Consider the following 25,632-nt stretch of genomic DNA (forward strand, 5'->3'; position numbering starts at 1 on the left):
TCTTTGTACCTCGTGTTTATTGCTTGTAAATTCTCAATTGTAGAGAACCTGAGTCAATGTACATGTCCATGAACATATCAATAGAAAATAAGTTGGTAAAGGCTTTATCATTTTGGAGGAGGGGATGGGAGGGTGGGGGGCACAGAGTAGGGCAGTGGGAGGAGGGCTGAGAGGGGGATCTGTGCTTGGTTTTTGAAATGAATAAAAAAATTTTAATAAAAAACATAAATTGCTAAGTATAAATGTATATGTTTATTATACACACAGAAAGAGGATACTATTTAACTCTATAAACGGAGAATCACAAAATTTACAGAAACATCGATGGCCATGTAATGTAAGTTGAGATCACACAGTCATATGAAGAAATACACTGCATGTTCTACCTGATATGGTTAATATAGACAGTAATATATGTATACATGCGAAGAAATGTGTATGTGGGTATACTAAGTAGAAAAGAGAATAAGCATTAAATATTAGGGGATGAGGAAGATTTAAAGCAGGTAATGAACATGGGTTGTTAAAGAGAACATAAGATAACTGATTTTCAAGTTCCAACTCTGTTGTGGATTTTAGTTTTCAGGGTGTATAAGTGCATAAAATACATTCAGTGCAGACAGTGTCAAGTCCAATGTGAATGCCTCAAAGAGTTTGTTCTGAATGTCCCTTCTAACTGCACAGAAGTTCATGATCTGTGTAGTGTAACGCTCCCCAATCATAACATGGAGACTTATTAGTTATAAATGCTTGGCCTTAGCTTAGGCTCATTTCTTGCTAGCTCTTATAACTTAATCTGTTTCTTTTCATGTACATTTTGCCTCGCAGCTCTTTACCCATTTTTCTGTATATCTTGCTTTCCTGCTGTCTCCATGGCTGTCTGGAAGCTGCCTGGCTTCTGGCCCTGGGGTGTCCCCCTCTTCCTTGTTCTCTTCTCCTTTTCCTCCATCTTAGATTTCTCTTCTTATTTATACTCCCTGCCTGTGAGTCTCACCTATCCCTCTCCAACCTAGGAATTGGCCATTCAGCTTTTTATTAGACCAACCAGGTGCCTTAGGCAGGCAAGGTGAAACAAATGAACACATCTTTACATGGTTAACAAGGAAGAAGAAACTAATGTAACACACCTTTACTCAGTTAAAGTAAGAGTCCACACCAGAAGCAGATATAACATATCTTTGCCTAGTTCAAATAACATTCCACAACACTGTGGTTTCCAGGTATTGTTAATTTTCATATATGAATATTTTTTACTTTCAAAATAATAGGGTTTAAAATTAAAGAGAGAAATGAGAAATGCAGGCTGAAATTATGAGTCCCTGCTGTACTATTTACTCCTGAGAGCATATGTTTCTGCTATAGTATTTACTCCTGAGTGTGTCTGTCGCTGCTATACTATCTACTCCTAAGTGTGAGAGCCTTTGTTGTATTATTAATTCCTGTGCATGTCTCTGCTAAACTATTTACTCCTGAGAGTGTGTCTTTGTTATAGTTCTCACATGAGCTTGTACCTTGAGCAGCTTTCCCCACAGACTGTAACTCTAAAAAACCATTCTCTTGTAGAACAAATATACATCCATTAAGGTCATTTCCATTCATAAGGAAGTCTCCCTCTGTGTTCTGAAGAAATTAATCACTCGGTCTACAGAGACTCCAAGCAGGGAGAAAACATTGACTCACATAACAAACTGGACCTTTGTTCAAGGTGTATTGCTGACTACATCTTAGGCATTTTAAAAAACAGAACCCTTCCCACACAGCAACCTTTCTTTGTTATTATCTATGATGAAAATTAAAGCTGAAAGCTTAGACTCTCTTTGCCATGCAATCTAGATGGCTATTCGTTTTTTCTCTAATGAGAATATGGCATTTACATGTTAATAAACTTCTTAGAATAATACAATGATAGAAGGTATGTGATGTGTTGTAACTTTTTACCCACCAAGTTCATTTGACAGTTACATTCCTTCCCTAACTTTCATAATGACGAATATCTGTGACCACTATGGATGTAGGAGGGAGAAAAGGGGAGGTGGCGAGACCACTGTTCATCATTCTGTTGTACTCTGTGGGGTGGCTACCCACCAACCCCACAGTTCCCCAGAGTTTTCTTGAGTGAGAGCAGAAAGAAATATTAAATAGAAGAATTTAGAGTGTAGAGATAAACAGATAGAAAATACAGGATAGCCTTAAGAAGGCCTGGAACCTATTTCAATGGGCCAGGATCGTCTCTGCGCCAGGGTATTTATAGAAACGCCAAGGGGTAGAGCAAAAGACCTCCCCTACCCAGCACAGCCAAGTGCAGACCACCTCAGACACCTGCACTCAGGCCCGTGGTCCTAATTATCCTCTCTATGCAGACCTGCTGGGTAAAGCCATGAGGAACCTGAAAACGGGCTCCTACAGCACTCATGGCAAAGCCAAGTAGAAGATACAAGGTGAGTCTGGGTGCATCTCATCTCTTCAAAGCCATTCCTGCCTCTTTCCTGAGGTTACACTGACATAGGGCTCTTTTTTATTAATTAATTAATGAGTTAATTAATTAATTAATTTTTCTATTATCAGCTTTATACAGTATAAAATTTTGTCTTAATCATGAAATGTTTCATTGAGGCTTGCTCAGTAATTGAGTAAAACCAAAGCTTATTATAAGCTACAGTCATCAAACAATCAGACTGCAACCCACAGACTCATGGAGGCTACATATATAGAAGGGGGGCGGGGTAGGATACAGGGCTCTTTAGTCCTCACATCTGAGCCCTTCTGGGAGTCACTCCCTTGATCCCTCATGATGCCTTCCCAGTAGGATGCTGACCCTCTGTAAACTTTATGACACCCAGATTCATGTGCTATAATCCCTGCTAAAATGAGTCAAGTTTGGACATATCCAAAACCAACAAGGTTTAAAATGATATCTAGAGAGAATTTAATACATGAATGTTAAATGTTTTTGAGGTGGTATTGTGTTCACCAAAATATTGTGCACCGTAATAAACTTATCTGGGGTCAGAGACAGATCAGTCACAATATTAAACATAGAGGATAGGCAGTGGTAGCACATGCCTTTAATCCTAGCATTCCAGAGGGAGAAATCCATGTGTTCAAGGATACAGCCAAGCATGGTGACACACACCTTTAATCCCAGAAAGCATGCCTTTAATCCCGGGGAGTGATGGTAGAAAGCAGAAAGATATATAAGGTGTGAGGACCAGAAACTAGAAGCATTTGGCTGGTTAAGCATTTGGCTGGTTAAGCATTCGGTTGGTTAAGCTTTCAGGCTTTGGAGCAGCACAGTTCAGCCGGGATTCATTCGGGATGAGGACTGAGAGGCTTCTAGTCTGAGGAAACAAGATCAGCTGAGAAGTTGGCCAGGTGAGGTTAGCTGTGGCTTGTTCTGTCTTTCTGATCTTCCAGTGTTCACCCCCAATACCTGGCTCAGGTTTGATTTTATTAATAAGAACCTTCTAAGATTCCTGCTACATGTTTTATTCAAATCTACACATTCCTTCACCTATTGCTTCTTACCATTACTTAAAAACACTTTACTCTCCCACCTTGGTGGGCTTTTTATTTATTATTTCTTCATTCCACTTAGTGCTCCCTCCATGTGTAGGGGTGTAGGACAGTTGACTGGAACCTGGAAGCCTCTCAGATTGACTGTCTCTCTTCGGAGCCATCAATTGTCAGTAGCTCCTCCACAGTATGAGTGACACACAGTGAGGCCCTCAGGCAACCATGCTTATTGTTTGGTGGGTTTTAGCCTGTGGAAGTGTTCTCCAGGAAATAACAGCCACAGTGTGCTCAAAAATGAAATGGTACTGACTTTTCTAGCAATGTTTCACTGTTCTATAATTTTTTAAAGATTTATTTATTATGTATACAGTGTTCTGTCTGTCTGCAGGCCAGAAGAGGGCACCAGATCTCATTACAGATGGTTGTGAGCCACCATGTGGTTGCTGGGAATTGAACTGGGGACCTCTGGAAGAACAGTCGGTGCTCTTAATTTCTAAGCCATCTCTCCAGCCCCTAGACATGTTTTAACAATTCTACTGTCTCACTGCAGACATCTACTGTTTCTGCCTCTGACATTGTTTCTAATTCTTTTCCCTCAGGATTCTCTGACTTTTGGCTTTAGATGTGTGTACGGGACCTCTTTAAAATGTGTGACACAAGTGACACTTTTAGATTTAGGTCCTCCACAGGCTAATATTCTCTACACTTTGACCAGTGTGTGTCTTTGTATTATTTTCCATCTACTACACAATTAATATTTTCTGGTGGGAGTTGAGAGATGCCTGACTCTGGGATAAGATGAGAACTTGGGTTCCTGACTCTGTGGGATCAATATGAGAATGTGGGATCCTGACTCTCTGAAATAAAGATGAGAACTAGAGTTCATTTAGTTATTGTCCACTTATTACAATAACAGCATTAAACTTTCCCCAGGGCTTATCACCTAGCCAGGCAAAAATATATCACCAAATTAATATCACATCAGTTACTGTTTGTGGAATAAGCATTAAATCCAATCAGAAAGTGACTGGTTCCGCTCATAACTTGTCTGTCATTATTGCTCTATGGGCACTGTTGTTTTTTATGAGGCACAGCAGCTGCACCTGAGACTATCTCTGCCACAGCTGATGACTGCGTCTCTTCAGTTGCAGTGGTTGCCTTGATGCTGAGGCCTTAGACTGGAAGAGCCTTCCTGTAGTTTTAACTAAGTCATTGTCCTTTTATTTCACCAATAAGGATTCAGGAGCCAGATACTGGGTGAAAACCTGCTAGCTCAGAGAGACAGAGATTCTTACACACCTAGGGGAGATATTACAGGAGCTTGGATTACTCCACTGGGGGGGGGGGAAAAAAAAACAGTAACTATGCTACAGCCCAGATCTCAGATTCCAGGCACCCTGTGGACAAAGTTAGGGCATGGTAAAGGTTTTATGGAACATTTATAGTTACAGAAGAAAGAGACTCATTAATCAAGGCAAGTTTCAAACACACTGCTTGAACAAACTGTTGGATGTTACAGCAAAGAGAAGTCTCTACTCTTCTCTGATGACATGCTTGGCATTTTTGCTATTGGAAGTTAGAGGTTCCTGTTGACATTCAAAATAATTAACTTAATATTGTCTATTACGGATTCATTTGAGTTGGATAGGATGAGAACTGTCAGTAAAGATTTGACCACACTTCACACACTCATGGAGTTTGCAGTCAGAATGAACCATTTGATGTGTTTTAAGGGTTGAAGTAAACTTTTTAAGACATTTGTAGGGTTTCTCTCCCCTATGAACTATATCATGTGTTGAGAAAGGACATAAAGATTAACAAAGTTTTTGTCACATTCTCCACAATTTTAGGGACTATCTTCAGAATGAATTTCTTTTTCTTTTTTATGTTATCTAATGGATGAACATGAAAAGAACCATCTCTCACACTCTTCATACTTTTAGGGTTTCTCACCAGTATGAACTCTCTTGTGTCTCTTAAGGCCTGAGTGATACCAAAAGGCTTTGTGACATTCTTCACACTTAAAGGGTTTCTCTCCTGTATGAACTCTCTTGTGTCTCCTAAAGCCTGAGTGATAATGAAAGGCTTTGCCACATTCTTCACACTTGTACAATTTCTCTCCAGTATGAAGTGTTTGATGTTCCTGAAGATCCCTAGAACAGGAATATCGTTTGCCACATTGTACACAGGTATAAGGATTGACTTCAGAATGGATAATTTGATGTCCTCTAAGGGATAAATATGAGTAAAAACATCTGCCGCACTCTTCACACTTGTAAGGGTTGTCTTCATAGTGAATTATTTGATGTCGTCTAAGGGATGAAGCTGAGCAAACACATTTGCCACACTTTTCACACTTGTATGGTTTCTCTCCCGTATGAAATACCTTGTGGTTCTTAAGTCCTGAGTGATAAAGAAAGGTTTTGTGACATTCCTCACACTTGTATGGTCTCTTTCCATTATGAATTGTACGATGTTTCTGAAGCGTTGCATAATGGGAAAACCTCTTGCCACACTCCTCACACTTGCAGAAATTGTCTTTGGAGTGAACTGTTTGATGTTGTTTAAGGTATGAAAGTGAGTAAAAACATTTGCCACACTCTTCACACTTGCATGGTTTCTCTTCAGAATGAATTCTTTGATGATGCTTCAGGAAGGAAGGATCATAAAAAGCTTTGCCACATTTTTCACACTTGTAGGGTTTCTCTCCAGAATGGATTCTTTGATGTTGCTTCAGCATTGAAGGATAATAAAATAATTTGCCACATTCTTCACACTTGTAGGTTTTTTCATCAGTATGATTTTTCTGGTGTATAAAAAGTGATGCGTGAGTATTGAAGGTCTTATGACATTCTATACACATGTAGGACTTTTCTCCAGTATGAAGTCTCTTGTGTATGGAAAGTGCTTTATGAGAACTTAGGCCCTTACCACATTCTTCACACTTGTAGGGTTTCTCCCTTGTATGAATTCTCTGGCGTTGCATAATTAGTGAGTTACAGTCAATGGCCTTGTAAATGTTATAATCACTGGGTTTTGTTCCTGTTGAGCAAAAGTTGAGATATGAACAAAGGCTAGGAAATATTCCTCATACTTACAATGCTTATCTTTTTAAAAGAAAACATTTACTCATACATATTGAAGCATTTCAAAACCTATAGGCACTAAGAATAAATGGTAAAATATTGTAGGTAGAAATAATCGAAATAATAGAATAATGACCAAAAAGAACCTAGGCATAATGGCATATTATTCAAAGTTTAACACCCACCTAAGGAAGTTGTAAGGGCATTTTACTAAGAGAAATAAGCCCATTAAACAATAGAGATGTTATATGGCCAGACAACCCTAAAATAATAAAGTAACCAAGCCGTGAAAAAGAGAAAGGTAATTGTGACTGTGAATTTGAGCCATTGTTTAAATAGAACATTTTTATCCTCTACACAGAGTATTATTTTAGAAGGTACAAAAGATACGCTGCACAAGAAGTAGATGGTCCACAAAAAGACTAAATTTATAACTAAAAAATTTAATCCCAGGGAGTGATAGCAAAAACAGAAAGACATATAAGGTGTGGAGACCAGAAACTAGAAGCATTTGGCTGGTTAAGCTTTTAGGCTTTTGAGCAACAGTTCAGCTGACAGCCACTCAGATGAGGACTCAGAAGCTTGCAGTCTGAGGAAACAGGATGAGCTGAGGAATTGGCAAGGTGAGGTAGCTGCGGCTTGTTCTGCTTCTCTGATCTTCCAGCATTCATCCCAATACCTTGCTCCAGGTTTGTTTTTATTAATAAGACCATTTAAGATTCCTGCTACAATAGTTGTTTGTGAAAATTAACAAGATAGACAAACTCTTATCCAAACTAACCAAAAGGCAGAGAGAGAACATCCAAATTAACAAAATCAGAATTGAAAAAGGGGATATAACAACAGACAATGAGGAAATCCAGAAAATCACCATACTTCAATAACCTGTACTCCACGAAATTGAGAAATGTAAAAGAAATGGATCATTTTCTAGATAGGTACAACATACCAAAATTAAATCAATACCAGATAAACAATTTAAATAAAATGTATAACCACTAAGGAAATAGAAACAGTCATTAAAAGTCTCTAAACCAAAAAAGCTCAAGATGAGATGATTTCAGCACTAAATTCTAGCAGAATTTCCAAGAAGAGCTAATACCAATACTCTTTAAATTGTTCCACACAATAGAAACAGAAGGAACATTGCCAAACTTTTTATGAGGCTATAGATACCCTGATACCCAAACCACACAAAGATACAGCAAAGAAAAGGAATTACAGACCAATCTCCCTCATGAACATTGATGCAAGAAATCCTCAATAAAATATTGGCAAACCAAACATAACACACTTCAAAAAAAAATCATCCACCATGATCAAGTATGCTTCATCCTAGAGATTCATGGATGGCTGAACATAGAAAAACCTGTCAATGTAATGCTGAAAGAAAAAAAAAAAAGAAAATCACTAAAGACTTCGACAAAATTCAAGATCTCCTCACAATAAAGGTCTTGGAAAGATTAGGAATACAAGGAACATATGTAGACTAATAAAGGCAATTTACAGCAAGCCAACAGCCAACATCAAACTAAATGGAGAAACTCAAAGGGATTTTACAAAAATCAGGAACAAGACAAGGCTACCCACTTTCCCCATATCTATTTAATATAGTACTTGAAGTTCTAGCTAGATCAATAAAACAACAAAAGGAGATCAAGGGGATACAAATTAGAAAGAAAGAAGTCAAACTTTCCCCATTTGCAGATGATATGATAGTATACATAAGTGACCCCAAAAATCCTACCAGGGAACTCCTACAGCTCATAAACACTTTCAGTAATATGGCAGGATATAAGATTACCTCAAAACAATCAGTAACTCTCCTATAAACAAATGATAAACAGGGGAAGAAAGAAATCAGAGAAATATCACCCTTTACAATAGCCACAAATAATACAAAATACCTTGGGGTAACTCTAACTAAGCAACTGAAAAGACCTGTATGACAAGAACTTTAAGTCTCTCAAGATAGACATTGAAAAAGAGATCAGAAAATGGAAAGATCTTTCATGCTCATGGGTAGGTAGAACCAACATAATAAAAATGGCAATCTTACCAAAAGCAATCTATAGATTCAATGCAATCCCCATCAAAATTCCAACACAATTCTTCACAGATCTTGAAAGAACAATATTCCATTAGGAAAATCAAAAAGCCCAGGATAGCTAAAACAATCCTATACCATAAAGCAACTTCTGAAGGCATCACCATCCCTGACCTCAAGCTCTATTATAGAGCTATAGTAAAACAACAAGAACAAAAAAAAAAAAAAAAAAAAAAAACCAAACAAAAAAAAAAAACCAACTTGGTATTGGCATAAAAACAAACATGCAGACCAATGGAATAGAATTGAAGACTCTTACATTAATCCATACAGCTATGAATCCCTGATTTTTGACAAAGAAGCCAAAACTACACCAATTAAAAAAGAAAGCATCTTCAACAAATGGTGCTGGCATAACTGGATGTCAACATGTAGAAGATTGAGAATAGATACATATCTATCACCATGTATGAAACTCAAGTCCAAGTGGATAAAAGATCTCAACATAAATCCAGTTACACTGAACCTGATAGAAGAGAAAGTAGGATGTACCCTAGAATGCATAGGCATAGGAGACCACTTCCTAAATATAACACCAGTAGCACAGACACTGAGAGCAACAATTAATAAATAGGACCTCCTGAAACTGGGAAGCTTCTTTAAGGTAAAAGTCATGGTAATGTATTTGTGTTTAAATTTTGTTTTGGTATAAAAAGATTTCAATTCAACAACCATAATTTTAGAGTGTGAACTTTTTATCAGAGATGAATTACTTTCATTTATCAAGTCTTTCTGGTGAGGGTCACTAATTGTAAGCTGTTACAACAAAGGTAACTAAGACAGAATAGTTAATGATGAGTCCTCTAATCAATGGTGGAATATATTTAGTGTGCCCAGAGTTGTGTTCACATTCATGCTAAATACAAATATAATTCATTTACAGACACAATATTAGAGGGAGAGAAAATTTCCTACCTTCCATTATCCAGTCCTCTGTACATGTCATCAAAGTTAAGCCTAAAGCAGGTAACTGAAACAATTTTAAGTTCAACTTTTTTTTCCTTATTATGGAATAATATTAAAATCAGATGTATGTAGCTGAAATTTTTCTTGTGTGTTACAGATGTACTTAAAGTAAGTGGTTATTGGGCTATACATGGTGACATACACCTTCAATCCTAGCACTCAGGAGCAGAGGCATAAAGATCTTTTTAAGTTCAGTGCCCACCTGGTCTACAAAGCCAGTTCCAGGGTACCCAGATCTAAAGAGAAAAACCCTGTCTTGAGAAAAGAAAAAAACAAAAAAAAAAAACAAAAAAAAAAAAAAGAGAGAGAGAAAAAAAAAACAAGAACAGCAAAACAAAAATAGAAAACTGGTTATTGAAATTGAATGCTTGAATGCTTGAGCAAAGAGTTCAATCTACACTACACCTGCATAGCAGGGTGCAACCAAGATAAGATTAGCACACTTACCCTTAATGGAACAGAGTCCTACTGGAATTCATGGCATTGTAATTTCAACACAGGATAAGGATGCATGGGGAATAGGACTTGTTAGTGTCTGCTGCTCCTCTCTCCCTCTGGCCTGTTAGCCAGACCAGGAAATCCTATTCCCTATCTGTAGAGAAGATGAATCACTCCTCGGGTCACACAGACAGTGGGTGGATTCTCTCGTGCTGAGGAGGATCTTAGATTCTGCACCACATTCTAATTGTGCCAAGCAATGGAAACACTCATTGTAATTTTTCTGTACTCCATGTCTCCGAACTGATAGTTGAGGATCTTATATACAGGAGAACCTGATACCTATGCCTGCTACCCAAATGGCATGTGAACTACATGCTAGTTCAAACGGCCATGCCCTGTCCCCTGGCTTTCATTCCTCCTCCTAACAAAGCTAATCCCGGAGCTGAGATGTCAATGTCTGATTGTGTAAGGCGTCCTCAGCAAAGTGGTAGATAATATATGACAGAGGCTCTGCCACAGGTCCAGTCAGCACAGCAGGATGAACTCTGGCACTCATTTAAACTAAGCCGCTTGTTCCATGTGTGGACCCACACATCAGGTAAAGAAAGCAATATGGCCTGAGGAAGAGGTGAGGTGGATGTGAAAGTTCACCCAGAGCAGTCATTCTGAGTTACCTTCCAGAGACATCTGGACCAGCTCTTCTACTGTGGAATAATCTTTTTTGTACAATAGGAATATGTATTACTTTTATTGTTAATAGAAAGCTGATTGGCTGATAGCTAGGCAGTATTTTTCTGGGCAGAGAGAATGCTGGGAAGAAGGGCAGAGTGAGATGTGTGGAGTACCAGCAGATGCAGAGAGAAACAAGATGAACATACTGTGTTGAAAGACAGTATCACCACATGACAGATGGTAGATAAGAAATAGGGATTTATTTAAAATGTAAGAGCTAGCTAAAAATGAGCCTAAGCTAATGCCTGAGCATTGATAATTAACATTAAGTCCCCGTGTTGGTCATTTTGGAGCAGCTACTGAGAGACAGGAAAACTCCACCTACAAATGGTGTTCCACCCTGGTGCATCCACATCCCTATAAGGCCTGAACAAGCTTAAAAATGGTTCTAAACATGCAAAAACAGAGCCACACACATCTGTCGAGTCTCCTGTTTCTCATGTGGGCCACACATCTATTGGTAGATGCCTCCAGATTTGAGCAGCCAGCAAGAGGTTCAATATATGGGAGGTCTGGGGTTTTGCTCATGCAGACAGAAAAGATTACAGAGGCTCAGGAAGAACAGATCTAGATGGGAAAAAAAAATCTCTAAATGGGTTACAGTATAAAAGACAGGGAGGAAAAAGAAAAAGAGTATATACAGTCATAAAAAATATATACATATTTTTAAAATAATAAAGTAAAAGTCCTTAAAAGGGGAGTAAAGTAATATAAAAGAAAAAAGCCACATAAAGATGGGAAATACACAGAGTGTCTGGATTCTGTATGTTGTTGTGTTGCCTTTGGATGTTCTGATTGCCAATGAAGGAACAATAGCTATTAAGATGTATTGGACTATGAAAACTGCTAGATTAACTGTATATTTTAAAAATGTCTTGACTTTAAAAAGAAGTGAAAAACTATGTTATTTTTGGGAGAAAGGTTATGCTTTTATTTCCACAGGAAATGAGAGGCTGTGGATTTATTCCAGGTAGATATGGATCAGGTTTGATCAAGGAAGAACCCCATGAAAATCTTGGCTACAAACATAAAGAAATAAACCTAGAAAAACTACAAATCACATGATGTATATCTTACCTGCTCAAACATAAAACAAAAAGTCATCTTTAGCTAACTTGTGAACACCACACAGTCTATACTTGTATTAATACAGATATGTATGTTACTTTTAAAAGTTCATGTATTTTCAGAACAAGGAGACCACACACCAATAAAAATGAATGGCCCAGATGATCTGACATCTCAGCAAACCTCTGTTGCAGTTTGCTTAGAATTATGAATCAAAAACAATTTCAAGGCTTCTGGCTGAGATGATCCAGCGTTACAGACTACTCCAGCCAAGACCTAACAATTATCCTGAATTTCTCAATGTTTCCCCAAAGATACCAGTGCCCACAGACAACAGGAAGTAGTCCAAAGAACAACGCCCACATTTCCAAAATATGGGTTATGGATGTTTATTATTATTTAAGGGGGACTGGTTACAAGATGTGATTGGTCTTAGTGGGAAAAAAAAGTCTAAACAAAAGAGTTAAATTCAAAGATCTCTTCTAAAGGAAAGAACCTGATATGATATAGAAATGATAAGATAAAAGGGTAGATTATTGAATCTACTTTAAGCCAAAAGACAAACATTAATCTCAAAATATTTTACACTGGTATGAATTTTAGTTTATTGATACAAATTGAAAGTTAATTTTTTATATTATATGTACATTTCTATGCTTGTTTGGGGTATTGTGTTTATGCAACTCATTAAAAAATGTAATGTATAATTAAAAATACAGGTTAGTAGTTAGTCATCTATAATAATCAAACTTATAGTCATGTTAGGTATATTTTCAAGGTCATAAACAGATGTATTTGGATAGACAGACTATCTTCACACACTTCAAAGACCTTCAGTATATGTCATTTAAGATGTTTTAATAACATAGGTTTTCTAGACAGAAAAACATGTCTGTTCCTGACAACACCAATTTACTTCAAAGAAGATGATGGACATTGAGGAAACTCCATATAGAGTTTACTTTCTTTATGGCAAAAGCTACCCATTTGGACAAATGAATTGCCCTTGCCCCAATTGCTGACAGTATACTGTCCAAACTAGGCCAGCACGACATAAAGAAAGTGACTGCCAACCTTTGCCAAGAGAAGGTAGTACAGTCCTTCAAAACTCCCTGCTTCTTAAAACTGTCTGTCAGGTATTCTATGTCTGTAGGCCAAAAATAAATGCCCCAACATTACAGAAAAACTTTGAGTGACTGTCCAGGAAGCCAGATGTCCCTGTCATTAGGCAACATTTCACCCTTCTAGAGTCTTTGATTGAGTTAAGAACTAAATAATTAGACTTAAAATTTTCCTTAGTTATGATAAAAGGTAAATTAGATATAAAACTTTTTTGACTCACAAAGACAAGACAGATAATAAAATATTTTCTTTAAATTTGCCAAATACAAATGGACTGGATATTGTAATTGTAATGCTTACTTGACAACTGTTATTGTTATACATAGTTTTACTATGTTAAAATTAAAATCCCCTTTAATTAGACAAAAAGGGGGAAATGCTGTGGAATAATCCTTCTGCACACTGTGAAGATGTTAATAAAACTCTCATTGTTAATAAATAGTTGATTGGCCCATGGCTTGGCAGGATTTTCAGGGCAGAGAGAATGATGGGAAGTGGAAGGGGAGAGTCAGAGGAGTCACCAGGATGCAGAGGAGAAAGAAATAAATAGGACATATGAAGAAAAGGTATCACCACATGGCAGAGTATAAATAAGACATATGAGTTAATTTCAAATGTAAGAGCTAGTTATTAATAAGCCTAAGCAATCAGCTGAGCATTTATAATCAATATTAAGTCTCTGAGTTGTTATTGGGAATGGCTGGTGGACAGAGCTGATCATGGTCCTGACCAAAAAAACACCTACACTCCTAAGCCATGCTCCCATTACAAATCTGGGGGTAAATGAAAATATACAGTTGGAGGAAATCTGAGAATCAACAGAGGACCTGGAGAAGAAGGGACTACAAGATCTCTTCATCCCACTGGACTCATAGTAATAATAGCCATAATGCTTGCTATAGGACTAGCCACAGTGGCTATCCTGACTGGATCTGAAACAAAATATGTTACTAGCTCTGATGTATCTGGAAACATCAGATTTATATATAAAAGTTTCTAATTTCTCTAACAAGTTGTGACTGGGGATATGTCCAAATAACAGTTAGACCTAATATACCAAAAAATATATTAACTTGAAAAAAAAAAAACTTCAAAAAACCATGGAGCCTCACAACACAGTGAAAGAGAGGCATGAGAGAGAGGCACACAATCACTGGACCCAGAACTAGTTTCATGGGCATCCCTGAATCAAGTTTAAGTCCCTGTAACTCATCCTGTCCTTGTCTTCCTAGGTCAGAAGGTCAGGCCCTGCTGAACCTACTGGTGGTAAAAGTATTGAAAAAAAACCAAACAGCTTCTCATGGCCTAATCCATCCCCTTCTACACTATTAATGCTTTGACTCTTCCCGAAGAGCAGTGGGGAATGACATGTCCAAAGGGACTCAGATGGTCTGAGTTTTCTCCAGCTGCTCCCCAGCCCCACATTGTTCTATTCAACAGAACTGTTGAGCCTTTGGCCCCTTCTGCCTCTCTGTGATGGAACTGCTGGTCTGGCTTAATAAACCCAATCATGCTCACTTTGGTACAGAGATCTTTCTGGCAAAATCTACTCTTAACTTCTGCTAATAAATAATTATTAGTCTGACCAGCACTGAGTTCTCTTTCTCTGCGTCTTATACTACAAAAAAGAATCAACAAAAAGAAAAACCCTGGAAGTCACTTTAATAGAAGCACAGCAATTGAATAGTAGTTGTGGAACTACAAAGCTTAAGAGAGTTAAGCTAGAAGCCCACTGCCTATGGTGGGACACTTTACACAGCCTTGGTCCAGGAGGGAGGGGCGTGGACCTTCCTGAACTGAGTGTATCAGGCTCTACTGACTCCCCACAGGAGGCCTTGCCTTGGAGGAGGTGGGAAAGGGAGTTGGTATGAGGGGAAAGGCTGGAGAATGGGAGGAGGGAGGTGAGGGGAATCTGTGGCTGGTATGTAAAATGAATAGGAAATTTCTTAGTAAAGAAGAAAAGAAATAAAAAACAGACTTAAAGCATCAGAGACTTCTGAGAGATGAGCTTCAACAACAAAGACATAAAGCAGAGACCCAAAGAATGATTCCCACAGTGTCATGTTCCAGGGTGATGGGAAAGCCTGCCTTTCTGGGGGATATTTGGACCTCAACCCTGGCCCCAAACCCCTCATTCCTACACACCTGGCTGCACGTTGGCTGCTGCTTGTCTCTTCACATCTGAAGAGTCTTGTCTTTGCTCCAAAAGTGTCACCAGGTGTGGCTTAGACACAGCAAGACCTGTTTGCAGAAAAAGAAGGAACAAGATTGTTTATGTGTTCTTTTACTTGGAATTGACATGTTCCTTCCAGTACATGGCTCATAAGAAAAGAGATGATGAAATAAATGATTGTAGACAATCAGTTTCTTGAATGTTTTCTTATAGAATTACTACACTACATAAAGGAATTTACAATATCTAGATTCTGAGTTTCATTTAAAGGAAAAAAAAACATTAAGACTGAATAGTGAAACACTTTAATTAACAAGTGTACTTGAGGTCTCATGCCATTGAATTTCTTTTTTTTTTTTTTTGGTTTTTCGAGACAGGGTTTCTCTGTGTAGCTTTGCGCCTTTCCTGGAACTCGCTTTGGAGACCAGGCTGGCCTCGAACTCACAGAGATCCGCCTGCCTCTGCCTCCCGAGTGCTGGGACTAAAGGCGTGCGCCACCACCGCCCGGCTTTTTTTTTTTTTTTTTTTTTGATTTTTTTTTGGCCATTGAATTTCTAAGAGTACCACTAGAGTGAAGAAAACATATACCCAACACAGAAATGTTAAACACAAAAAGAGAAAAACAGTGTAATGATATTTTTTAATTTTAATTTTACATACACATTGGTGTTTTACCTGCACTTTTGTCTTATGTGGATAAGTGTTAATCAAGTTAATCTTTATTAATAAAAGAATGGAAGTAAGATATTGCGAGAAAAACCTGAAAGATCATACAAGCAGAGGAGCAGACTCAGTTACTTCCTACATATTCTGTTCATTGATCCCAAAGGGCTCAAATCCTATCTCAGTCCCGACTTATCACTTCTGGTCCATCTTTCTACAAGCCTCTGAGCCTCTATGACCAGCTAGTGGCTATCATCACCCTCTGACTCCAAGCAAGCTTTATTTGTCAAAACACAATCAAAATAGAACACATGAGGGTGTGAGATCTTGGGATTACAGTTAGTTGTAAGCTGCCACATGCATGCTGGAAATTGAACCCTAATCCTCTAGAAGAGCAATCAGTGCTCTTAACAACTGAACCATCTCACCAGTCGTGAATTGGTTTTTAATACAGCAATCTCTCTAATTTTTCTGAAAACAAAGGATATGAAAATGGCTGTTGAAATGCTCCCATGAGATACCATACAAAGTGAGGAAGCTACATGTTGATGGTGAAATAAGAATTCACTATGGATGAGATCCTCACCAAGGAACACAAGGTGGCTGTAATTCTCCAACATCACATCCCTGTACAAATTCCACTGAGCAGGCTCCAGGCATTCCCTCTCTTCTGCAGAGAACTCAATGGCCACATCCCAGAAGGACAGCATTTCCTGGAATAAAGATCAATGAGTGATACCACACGTTAATGTAATTAAAACCATGAATAATATAATATAAATACCAAGATGCATTGGGCTGGAGAACTTGACACTAGTTAGGGTCATTTCAGAAGAAAGAAACATAATTCAGGAAAGGCCTCCCTAGGACTGTCTGGTAGCCAAGCCTAATGGGCATTTTCTTAATTACTGATTGAAATGACATAGCACAGCCGATTATGGGTGGTGCTTGTCCTGGGCAGGCAGTTCTATGTGGTGTAGGAAAGCAGGCAGGACAAGTCAGTAAGCAGTGTTCTTCTGTGGCCTCTGCTCCAGTTCTTGCCTCAGGTTCCTGCCTTGACATCCCTTGGTGATAGACTGTGACCTGAAGTTGTAGTCTAAAATAAACCTTTTCTTCTCCAAACTGTCTATAATCGTGGTCTTTATCACAGCAAGAGAAACCCTAACACAGGCATCATGTGCTTGTGGACACAAATCTAGATTTTGCCCAGGATGATAGAGAGCTGGAAATGTTTCTTACATAGGTGAGTAATATGACTGAAGTGGTCACATGATCTCACACTGAACCCATCTTCAAGTAAAGACAAGGTAAAACATCCAACAAGCCAAGTTGGACATGATCTATTTAAGACAGAAATGTAAGATGAACATACACACGGAACATGCAGTTAGTGCCATATGCTACTATATACCACACATACACACTTTTCTCAAAGGAGGAAGTCACGGTAAGGGAGAAGGAATTTCTCAACAGTTGATAAGCACAGTCACGAATGTGAAGTGAGATGAAAATACAGAGTCTGATGCAGCAGCTCGGGCTGTCATCTCGGTTTCAGGATTTCTACAGATTCACTGATGGTGCAAATGATGGTGACATGGGACGTGAGAAGGAGCAGGCAGGGGCAGAACTCACAGACTGAATGTCATTTACATATCTGATCATGTGAGAAAACAGGCAAGTACAGGACTAACAATGCTGTTCAGATTTAACATAGAATACACATCACTGGATCTTTTTATCATTTTTCCCTTGCTGTCTTTTCTCTGACAGGCATTGATTCAGGTGTTTGCAGTATTCCTAAAGCATGTTCTGCAGATATGACAGCTGTGCATCTCTGTGCTGAAGCTGAGAAATATAATTGATCATTCTATTTTTTATTTCAAATTTTTCTAATTTTAAAATTTATGTTTTTCATATTTTATTGAGTAAAGTCCCAGAATGACCTATCTGAAAAGTCACAAATTAATTTTTCTTTGTATCAATACAGGGAATAACAGGTACTTATATAGTAATGAGGTATTTTGTAATAATTTCATGGTTGACCTTTGGATCCTCTTTCTCAGTTATGGTATGGTTACCTCCTCAAACACTATTTTCCAGGCTTCAGAATGTACCCTACATAATGCTTACACACACCCAGCATTTGGAACAGTACTGGGGGCTTCTCCCTCCTATCACACTGTCCCAGAGCATTCATTCTTCAGGGAGTGTAGCTGGCATTTTCCTTTGGGACACAAACCAGCTCCCAAGTAATGACATGGAGACTTCTTAATAATTATGAAAGCTTGGCCTTTAGCTTATGCCTGTCCCACTTGCTCTTATAACTTCATTTAACCTGTTTCCAGTCATCTACATTTTGCCTTTGGGCTTTTACTTTTCTTTCATCCTGTATGTCCTGCTTTCCTGTTTCCTCTGAGTCTGGCTGGCCCCTGGCAACTCCCTCTGTCTCTGTCTCCTAGATTTCTCCTCTTACTCTTTGCCCTGAAGTTCCACCTCTGCCTCCTGCATAGCTATTGCCCATCTAGGTTTTATTAGAGGAATCAGGTGCCTTAGGCAGGCAAGGTAAACAAATGCAACACATCTTTACATAGTTAAAGAAATATTCTGTACACAAAGGCAAAACCATTAGTTGCAATGTTGAACTAATTTTCCACAACAAGGAAGTCCCCAAGTGCTGGCTTCCTGAGGTCACTGGTCAATGGAAAATCATTGCATCTCCAACTTCTGTCCCTTATGATTCTGTATGTGTAATATAGCTCTATCTTATATGAGTTTCAATTCATTACATTTAACATACTGAGGAGATCATGTGTTATTTACCTTTATCTGCCTGAAAGAACTTCCAGTTTCACCAATGTTGTCACAATTGGCAAGAAAGTAATTTTTCTCTGAAAAGTTACTGAATTAAAATATAAGGATGTCATTTTCCCTCTAACTTCTCACTGCAACTTCTCTCATGTCCCCCTACAGTCCATTTCAAATATGAAGCTTATTCTTGTCTAATTATTATTGTTATACACAGAGAGCATATATACATAACTATATAAATATGAGCAGCTACTTCTGTGTTCCCTTGTGTATGTTTGAGGACTCACCACTTGTTATTGGATGAACAGTAACAATCATCCTGGGAAGACTAATTCTCTCTCCCTCTCTTAGCAGTTCTCAGGTGCCTACACTTCGATGCTTGAGCCTCATGTGCAGGAACTGTGGTGCAGGGTATCTTTTGGGTCACAGCACCTCAGACAATAGTTCTGTGCACTTTGTAACTTTTAGTTTTCTGGAATGTTCTCTGTGCTGCAGAAAGAAGCGCCTTTGATGAGCAGTGACAGCTACACTCCACTGTAGGTCTAAGGAGAAGTTCTTGGAGTGCAGTTAGGGATTATGACAGTATAGTGGGATTAGAATGTTCTCCTCCATGATTTAAGACCTAAGAAGTCATCAGAGGCAGCTCCAAGCATTCTGTAGGTCTCCTGTCCCCTCTAAGTCCCACTGACAGCTGCTGCTAATGCAAAGGTGTGACAGGCACTGTGGCACCTTTAGAGATATCATGCCACACTGGTCATTGTTGTAGTTCACGGTCATAACAGCTAAGCAGGACTATTTGTTGCTTCTCTCCCTTGGAACTTGCAAAGCATCCTCCAGCACTGAGCAAACTCACCCTTAGGCAGGAGACCTTCAGGTCAGATCCAGCTCCAATTCCCTGAGTCTTGTGTCAGCACTGGGAGGAGGGAGTAGCTATTGTCACAAGACCTTTGGTACAGCAGAAATATATACTCTGTATAGAATGGCCACACAAACAATGTCCTTAAATAAAGGGCAGAGTTAATTAGCAACTGGGACAACACATCTCCAAGTCACCAGCTAACTGAAGAAAATCGGTAACTAGAACACCCAGTAATTTCTCAAAGAAAAAAAAAAAAAAAACCAGCGGAACTGTGTGAAAGCTTCTTCGTAGCTAATAGAGCATGATCTTACCTTCACAAGGAAGGGGAAAAAAACTTGGATATAACTCTTCCTATATTGACTCTTCTTATTTATATGATCACCAAGAGCAGGGGAAAATAGTCACTGTGGAGAATAGAAAGATCCCAGAGCACAGTGAAGATGGAAACACACTTCTGTGAGAGAAATAGTGTGGGTCCCCAATGGAGAACTAACTGCCAGGATCACTCCCTGTGCTGCCCAGCACTGTCTACCCCCATTCCATGAGGAAGCGTCTGCTGTCTTGAGGTCAATCTCCTATGAGATGCTGTCAGTGGAGGGCAGTGTGCCTGTAAACAGGAGAGCATTTAGTAGGAATTTTATCCAGTACAACTAATGGCAACCATTTGAAGGGAATTTGAGCCTGGCAAAATTCACTTTCTATGGAGAAGAAATGCAAATAATGTCTGGTCTGAGGTGGGCAAAGTGTCGTTCGTTAAAAATTGCTAACATTCTCTGTGGTGGTATTGTGTTCCCCAAAATATTGTGCACCCTAATAAATTTATCTGGGTTCAGAGACAGAACAGCTACTAGATAGAGAGGCTAGAAAATGGTGGCACACACGCCTTTAATTCTAGCATTCCAGAGGGATTTCTACCTCTGGAATCTCTGTAAGTTCAAGGCCACATTGGAAACAGCCAGGCATAGTGACACATGCCTTTAATCCCAAGAAGTGAGCCTTTAATCCCAGGGAGTGATGGCAAAAACAGAAAGATATATAAGTCTTGAGGACCAGAAACTAGAAGCTTTTGGCTGGTTAAGCTTTCAGGCTTCTAGCAGCAGTTCAGCTGAGATTCATTTGGATGAGGACTCAGAAGCTCCCAGTCTGAGGAAACAGGATCAGCTGAGGAACTGGCGAGGTGAGGAAGCTGTGGCTTGTTCTGCATCTCTGATCTTCCAGCATTCACCCCAATACAGGCCCTGAATTTATTTTATTAATAAGACTTTTTAAGATTCATGCTACAATTCTCACCATAATTTTGAGGCAGAAATCTGTAGTCCACTTGAATAGAGACTGACCCTAGAGTCAAGCCTAGAACAACAGAATGGACAGAGCAGATACATTAAGAACTGCTGTATCTCCTGTTAGTATCCCTCAGAGATACCTTTTCAGAGAATCAGAAAAAACTGAAGATTGGTGGAAAGGCCAAGCCAGATGCAAGGAGAGGACTGGATTCCTGATCAGGTTCCTGACAGTAGTGACCTTCCACTCAGAGCAGCCTATGTCCTGATCAAAGGACATAGTGCTTAAAATACACATTACACACATCATCAAGTCCCAACACCTAGATCTCCATCCAGGCTCTATACTTGCATATGTGTGGCATGACTCATTAATATTTGCTATTAATTAAGCCAACATGTCTTGCAATTATATGATTCAGAAAGTGGAATAAACCACGAAAAATATGGGAGACCAGTTGTAGTATCTCCTTTGGAAACATGAATTACAGAATTATAATTTAAATTTCAAAATATTATCTGCTGTGGATGATTGTTTGATAAATAAAACACTGACTGGCCAGTAGCCAGGCAGGAAGTATAGGCAGGACTAACAGAGAGGAGAGAGGAAAGGACAGAAAGGCAGAGGGGGGGAGACACCAGCTGCCATCCAGGGAGCATCATGTAGAGGCAACAGGTAAAGCCACGGAAAACGTGGCGACATATAGATTAACAAAAATGGGCTGAGTATAAGAGTAAGAGCTAGACAATGGTAGGCCTGAGCTAATGGCCAGGCAGTTTAAATAATATAAGAGTCGGTGTGTTTATTTTATAAGCGGGCTCCGGGACTGGTGGGGTTTGGTGGGAGCTGGAGAGAAACTCTCCAGCTACAATTATCCCAAGCTTGGCATTTTACATTAGATTTCTAGATGGATGTGTGGATTTTAATAGTCCACCTATTTCTTCTAAGTCTCCTTGAAGGACTAGTAAGTGGATCGTAGCCAATAAAGTTTTGGGACATGCACTCTCATACATCTGAGTTAATTTCATAGAGATAACACAAAGAAGAGAACTGTGGGATGACTCATCCCTCACCGGCTTGAGGGCCAGCCGGCCCAAAGAAGTAAAAAAGATACTTTCTGAGAGTCTATCTGGGTCTGCCTGATGGTCTTAATAACAGCAGCTGAAACATGATCTGGAGATGACCTGGACCAATGAGAGGCAGCCATGTCACACCAGCAGATGAATATTCATCAGACCTCCCCCCAGGGTTGGGTGGAGGGTATATAAGGCTTGCCTCTTCCTGAATAAACTGAGCTTGTTGTCTGGACATCCTCCCAGAGTCTATGTGGTTTGACTCTGAGTTTACTTGGCCCCCTCCCCGAAAGGGAACAACAGTAGAGGACCCTGTCACAGAGAACAATGGAATGTAGATTTTCAAGAAGATGGGCATGCATTCACACACACACCTTATAACTCAAAATATGTTCCTGTGTTTAACAGTGACTACGGAGAACACTATGACATGCACCAATATAACCATAAATGACAATGTAATGAAAATCTGTGCACCACAGGTTTATTCCTTGCATGTGTTTGACCCCTGTTCAATCTTTTACAATGTCTCTCCATGGCCTCTGACGTAGTCATATAGATCAATCAACAGGAACTGAACATCCTCACCCTGCACACCTCCCCTCCAGAGTTTTCCACATATGACATGTCTAATACAGCAAGGCTCATTCATGAGTTGTAAACACAAGGAATTCCCTCCCTCACATTGACATTAGAATACAATGAAAGAAGCCTGGGAGGAAAGAGACAGGACTGCTCAACAAGGGGACCTGGACTGGACCTGTGAAGAGCAGGAACCAACATGAGCACTTTGCTTTACTGGTTGGATATGGCAGTGCCCATGTGAAGGACAGGGAGGAAGTGGTTTTGTTCTGGCTCACTGTAAGAAGCATCTGCACACAGTGGAACCTCTGGAGTAAGGTCAGGGGAAGGTATCCCAGCTGCAACTGCAGAAAAATACCCAGGAATGTAACCACAGCAGCCACATCAGTCAAGAACTGCAGAATGGAAATGAAGAAATAATGGAGTCTCAGATTAGATATGAAAGGAGCAACCTGGAAGGAATCAGTGAAACCAGAAGAAATCAGCATCAGGTCATGACAGTGACAAACACAGATTAATATCCAAAAAGGATGAACAATCACTGCATATAGGGAGGAATATTCAAGCCAAGCAAAGAGGAATTCTTCCTCACAGAGTAAATGAGAGCAAGTACATAATCACCAAATTTTAATACCTATAACAAAAGCATGATAGTGAAAAAAGTTTAAATTATACATGGAATGTGTCAAGACGTTAATCACAAATAGTTCTTTTTTTTTTTTTTTTTTTTTTTTGTTTTTCGAGACAGGGTTTCTCTGTGTAGCTTTGCGCCTTTCCTGGGACTCACTTGGTAGTCCAGGCTGGCCTCGAACTCACAGAGATCCACCTGGCTCTGCCTCCCGAGTGCTGGGACTAAAGGCGTGCGCCACCACCGCCCGGCCACAAATAGTTCTTAAGTCAGTAAAGTGCTGATTGCATGGATTTGTCATGGCGCTCACTGTAAGAAACATGAAATGAACATAGAAAGTGTTTCTCATGACTCTGAAGCATGTCTAAATGTTTTCTGACTTATTCTGGCTTTGAATTTGTTGCGAAGCAGAGGATGACCAGAGGGTCCTGCCTCCCCCTCACAAATGCAGAGATGACAGGGATGTGCAATAGAGTAGACCTGATAGGGACCAAGCAGATGCCATAACAGGCTGCTCAGTCTTCTTTCAGAGATCAGGCCTCAATTTCAGTTTTCTGAGACTTGAGCAAGCAGGTTCTGAGGGTCACGAACAAAAGACAATTAATCACTGATGCCCCTGCCGGCAAGGACTGGGAGATAGGACACACATGAATCGGGTCCCACAGTCAGTTCTTGCTAGGCCAGCCAACCTCCATGTCTGCTAAAGGACAAAGCCTGGGGCTTGTCCAGGCCTTTCCAAAAATGGGTAACTGTAACCCCCAGCTAATCCTAGCCAATAAAAAGTTACTAACATGATGGCCACTCACATAAACCAATCCTGAGTTTGTTCCTATGTAGTTTGTAGACCCCAAGACCACCTTGCTTTTGCATTGGATTTGGTCTCTTAGTGGTATTTGGGGGACTCTGAGCACAACAGACTGAAGTTTCTGTTCTATCACAGGTCTGTTTACTTTAAATCACATGAATACACACAGGTCTGTGAGTTCTTCCTCACCCTGCTGACCTGACACAAAAGCCTGGCACTGGAACTCAAGGCCATGAGAGTTTTTCATCTGTTCCTAGACATCCTGCTTATGGACTAGCTCAACACTTCCTAGACAAAATCAAAATATGTTGACACAACCACTGTGGTCCACACGACAGAAGGCATGGAAGACCTTTCAAAGTTAAGAAAACACAGTCCTTAAGTGAAGCCTGGAGTCAGCTTCTCCAGTTCCTTCTTCCTGCAGAGGGTCCTTCTGTATGGGGGTGAATGTGTGTTCTCTCACCCCCCGTCAAAGCTTTTCTATTGCAGCGGATTCTGGCAGATCTGTCGGCTGCTTCCAGAATTTCCCACCTGAGACCTTGGTTTCACCTCAAAATTTCCTCTTACTTATTTAACTGGCAGAGACAATGAGCACGATCAAAACCTCAAGACCGTTACACTAGGCCGGCTACAGAGGTCAGGAAGGACCAGACCCCGTTTGCTCTACAGATTCTGAGAAATCTGACAGCGTCCACGTGAGAATGGCACAGCTAGAGAAGCATGCTTCCACACCAAAGCTGCTCACTGAGCTCCCAGCTCCACCTCAGGAGCAGTCAGCTGACCGTCATTAGTTTGCAGTCCTGGACTTTGCACTATCAACTACTCCGCGCTACCAGGCAGCTCTCCTGTCCTAAAAGACCAAGCCGGACTTGGGCTGCAGGGGACATCCTAAGGAAACTGTCACTCAAGGCACAGTCCCTATGGCCAGGTCCCCAGCCCTGACCTGCAACCTCAGGTGACCCAGCCAGTTCAGCACAGCACCTCCAAGGCAGCTTCTTCCGCCCTCCCACCCAGCCCAGTTCCGCTCCCTCCAAGACGGACCCCCGCACCCCGCACAGTGACTCAGGCTGCGCTGCACGGCGGACCAACCTCCATGTCAGAGACGCAACAGGAATGCACAGCAGGACAGGACTCTCGCCCAACTTTGAAGAAGAAGCACGTGTGTCGACAGAAAGCCTGATTGGGATTTCCTGGATGGCTCCCCGTGATGTCACAGTGCCACAGACTACATTTCCCAGAAGTCTAGGCGAAAGAATTCCCGGAACCCAGGCATGGAGTTTCCACCTCTTGTGGATTTGTGTCTGGCTGCCTGCAGTGAAGTATGGGAGGAAGAAGCAGAGAGAGCAGGACAGCCCTGGGGAGTGAAGCTGGTGTTCACCTCCAGATCCACAGCATGAGATGTATTAGTGTGAGTGGAGCCTTTGACTGACATATTAGCCTTGCAAGTGTTCTGGTCCATGTGTTGTGATTTTAATGTTACCTGAGCATTGCTTGTATCTTCCCACTCCCACGCCCTTGTGTTTGCTCCACAGATATCACTTGACAGTAGTGACCCCCCCCCACCCCCGCATTCAAAACTGCCAGTGTACTGATTAAATGACCTGGTGCTTAAAACACATCATCAAGTAGCAACTTCTAGATCGCTATCTTGGCTCTTTACCTAATAAATGTGGCATGCAGCAATCATTAATTCTTTTGGTTTAAACTTACCACATTTTGAAATAC

The 25,632-nt window shown here is 40.1% G+C and overlaps 2 protein-coding genes across 2 annotated transcripts in view; both read right to left on the reverse strand.

Annotated features, from left to right (window-relative positions):
- LOC102910671 (uncharacterized) overlaps positions 1-15,277 on the reverse strand; it is a 39,685-nt gene extending 24,408 nt beyond the window's left edge. The window contains exon 1 of the mRNA XM_042261823.2: positions 15,181-15,277. The gene's annotated coding sequence lies outside the window, so the exon portion shown is untranslated. The remainder of the gene's footprint in view (positions 1-15,180) is intronic.
- LOC102927223 (uncharacterized) lies at positions 1-25,133 on the reverse strand. The gene is made up of 4 exons (XM_076552291.1): positions 24,997-25,133; positions 16,458-16,584; positions 15,181-15,276; positions 1-6,555 (listed from the first exon to the last, which is right to left on the reverse strand). Exons 1-4 carry the CDS (start codon positions 25,000-25,002, stop codon positions 5,453-5,455), a joined length of 1,332 nt encoding a protein of 443 aa, XP_076408406.1. The 5' UTR covers positions 25,003-25,133; the 3' UTR covers positions 1-5,452.
- Positions 25,134-25,632: the final 499 nt, after the last annotated feature.

Source organism: Peromyscus maniculatus, chromosome 15, assembly GCF_049852395.1.
Source record: "Peromyscus maniculatus bairdii isolate BWxNUB_F1_BW_parent chromosome 15, HU_Pman_BW_mat_3.1, whole genome shotgun sequence".
NCBI lineage: Eukaryota > Metazoa > Chordata > Mammalia > Rodentia > Cricetidae > Peromyscus > Peromyscus maniculatus.

Coding starts and splice junctions, on each gene's coding strand:
- LOC102927223 (XM_076552291.1), bottom strand. Junction 15,277..16,457: donor CAGCCACCTTGTGTTCCTTG/GTGAGGATCTCA, acceptor TTCTGCAAACAG/GTCTTGCTGTGTCTAAGCCA. Junction 6,556..15,180: donor AGCAGCCAACGTGCAGCCAG/GTGTGTAGGAAT, acceptor TTTGCTCAACAG/GAACAAAACCCAGTGATTAT.